Source organism: the organism of the source record quoted next, unplaced genomic scaffold (genome assembly GCF_019419815.1).
Source record: "Pyrus x bretschneideri cultivar Hongxiangsu unplaced genomic scaffold, Pyrus_bretschneideri_v1 Contig426, whole genome shotgun sequence".
In the NCBI taxonomy this organism is placed as follows: Eukaryota; Viridiplantae; Streptophyta; class Magnoliopsida; order Rosales; family Rosaceae; genus Pyrus; species Pyrus x bretschneideri.
In genome coordinates, this window is record NW_025999753.1 from 1 (window position 1) to 3,164 (window position 3,164).

The 3,164-nt window shown below is 35.0% G+C and overlaps 1 protein-coding gene across 2 annotated transcripts; it reads right to left on the reverse strand.

Annotated features, from left to right (window-relative positions):
* Positions 1–6: 6 nt before the first annotated feature.
* Positions 7–2,376, reverse strand: LOC125469432 (homeobox protein knotted-1-like 1). Of its 2 annotated transcripts, XM_048566767.1 has the most exons (4): positions 2,222–2,376; positions 1,691–1,923; positions 1,243–1,353; positions 7–1,087 (listed from the first exon to the last, which is right to left on the reverse strand). In XM_048566767.1, the coding sequence occupies exons 2-4, from the start codon at positions 1,880–1,882 to the stop codon at positions 935–937; spliced, it is 456 nt and encodes a 151-aa protein (XP_048422724.1). In that variant the 5' UTR covers positions 1,883–1,923; positions 2,222–2,376; the 3' UTR covers positions 7–934. The 2 variants fall into 2 exon arrangements, with proteins under 2 accessions (XP_048422724.1, XP_048422723.1); XM_048566766.1 differs by having other exon boundaries at positions 1,691–2,311.
* Positions 2,377–3,164: the final 788 nt, after the last annotated feature.

A 3,164-nucleotide genomic window follows, 5' to 3' on the forward strand; every position in this document is an offset into this window, starting at 1 on the left:
CCCTATCCCCCCATTTTCTTCTACTCAGTAGTACACCAAATTTGCATACTTTGGATGTAGCTGATTAAGTTGACTAGAGTATGATGTTTCTCTCCATCCAAATTCGAGTTGGAATCTCTTTTTATAATTTAAATTAGATTAATTAAAATATCTCTCTAATTAAATAAAGTACCCGCAAACTTAAACTTAGATTCATTCACAACCTCGTCCTATTAGAACCACCCTACTATTAATTAGGACGATTTACTCATGTCTAGAAATTAGGGATTTTATGTAAAATTAATTAATTGAAAAAATTCTCTCTTCAAAACCTTTATCTGATCCGGGCATTCGCCTTAAATAATTTTATGGCAAAACATTAATTCACATGTTTCCCTTCATAAGTGATTTTGATCCTCTCAAAATAACTTACAGACGGTCATAGAAGGCTTTGTGAAAGTACTTATGAATGTTTATTATTGTGAGAACGGAACAAGTGATATCCGAGACTCCCGGTGGAGTTATGAGGTCGTCAGGTCACGCATCTAACTTTCCACCACCAAGTCACTTTCAAATATATCTCTCTCTTTCTAGGGCATCAGAAACACCATCATGTTATGCTCATCCCACGTGTCATGATTTGTCAATATATAAAACAGAAACCAATTAAATGAAAGCCATGTACAATCTCGTACGCATACAACCTCCTTTGGACTGATGAATAAACAGGTGTATATGCATGTACATACGTGTCTTCTTCTTCATACAATTAGAAGAAGAAAAAACAAAACCAAAACCTAGACTGGATGAAAGTTAAGGGAAAATGTTTATATAAGCTACTGAGGGTGGCCTAGTGGTGAGAGTGGTTAGGGCTATGAGTAGAAGTAGGTTCAAGGTTTGAAACCCTCCAAAAACTAAGATTGAAAAAGGAAAATGTATTTACAGCTGAAGAGATTTATTTACCAGAGTGATTGTCCCAGGTATTTGGGAATGTCCCTTTACAGAGGTTGCTAAGTTGAGTTTGAATGTTGACCAAGAATGTTGTTGCTTCATCGAATGGCCTAGATAGCTCCTCCTTGAATCTATGGAGAACCTCAATATATGATTCCTTGCAAAACAAAGAAAAAGATACATGTAGAAGCTCACAAATTTAACCCTAGTTTTCTGTACATTTTCCTTTCTTTTCTCAGCAATCAAACAGAACTTAAAGAGTACAAAATATCACAAAAGAAATGAATAAAAGTGAATAATTAATCAGTATACCATGAACTCGTCAAGTTCTGGATCAGCTCCTATCTCACTGCAGGTGCTCATTGGGTGGCTTACCCTTCCAATTTCTTCAAGCAGATTTTTCATCTCCGCTGGTGCTCCAACCTGTAAAAGTATAATATTCTATGAAAAACTCAAAACAACCATATATAATTAAAACCCTGCATACTGTTTGCTTAATTAACGAATACGGCCAAATGATGAGGATGCATTGATATGGTTAGGAGAAGTTACGTTTAGAGTAGGTTAGGTCTAAAGTTCGAAAAGTCCAAATGGAACCAAAACATTATAAAATAATGCCTGGCCTCTACTATTTTAATTTACATATTTTAATTTTCAGGGTACAGTGGGTTCTAAATAACACAGGAAATCATTAATGTATACTGCAAAAATTAAATAAAGATAAGAGATTATTCATGCACTGGTGTATTAATTAATTAACCTTTTGGCATTCTAGGTATGCGGTAACTAAATCAGAGAAACGAGGGTGACTGGCTATCTGGGACTTGATCAGATCAGACATATGATCGGATCCTAAACCCTCCGTCCCAAATAACAGCATATTATGATCATCCACCACATGACCACCGCCATGAAACCCACCACAACTGGCGCTGCTAGTACTAGTAGACATATTTTCAACTTGCTGATGAACATTCACATGATCATCTGAACCTGCACATGTCACACCTGCGATCATCCTGTAAAATTCCTCCATATGTATATCGTTCTCAACGAAAAATGTAGCCAAAAATTAAGCAACAATAATGTAGTGATAATTGCGAGGGAGGGTGCAAGTGCAAAAGAGAGAGATGGGTACTAGGAACCAAAGGTTTTTTTTTTTCTTTTTGTTTTTGTTTTCTTGTGGGGGAATTTTGAATTTTCACATGGAAATTGACTAAGACTTTACTTTCTTTTCCAAGAAAAAACCTGAGAAAAAGGGAAGGACACAGAGAGAAAGCGGAGAAGGAACCTCAAGGTACTGTTGTTTGTGCGTGGAGAGAGGATGGGAGAGAGACTTCTATTGCACAACGGATGGTGGGATGGAACGGTGTAGGGATTAGGAGCCCATATTTATGGAGATCCAGCGGTCACTTTCCTCAGAGCATTGGAACTTTGGAATTACCTTTAACTGTGAGATGACATTCTTGCTACGTTTTGGAACCCTATTGGTTCAGAAACCGACACTGTAATGGTTAATGGGTCCAGATTCAACTCTTCATCGAAGACTTTGCTCTCCTGTAATTTCTTAACCAATTTTATATCTTACAACATCCGTTAATGGAGAACGAAAATAATACAAAAATAATGAATTTTGAGTTATCCTAATAATTAATCGGGTTATTGTTCCTCGTTAAGAACCTGTTAATAACAGATTTCTTAACAAATTTACACTCAAGTAACCCGGTTTGACTTGCTACTAAGAAAACCTTACAAGTTGCTACAGTAGCAATAATACTTGATCTCACATAAGTGAGATTTTTAAATTTTCCAAAGCACATTAACGATATAAAGCAATTTAAAAATACTAAAACACATTAAAAAATTCATAATAATTCATTTACAAGTGTGAAAAATATACAAACGCTTATGATCGCATCCTCTACACTTTAACGATGAGTACATCGTCATTTAAATTTTACCCTACAAATCCTCATGAATAGTGTATTTAGGGGGACTTCAAAATAAATAAAAATTCATAATAATTAATATACAAGTTGAAAATGTGAAAAAAATATATAGGGAAGTGTTATTGGCACTTCAAATATCTCATTCTACACTCATCACAAGTGTATTTTTGCTTTCAAATATAGCAAATTTGGAGTGTAGAATGAGATTTTTAGAATGTCAATAACAATTCCCAATATATAAACTTTCATGATTGCATCGTCTACTCTTATTCAATGATTACATCT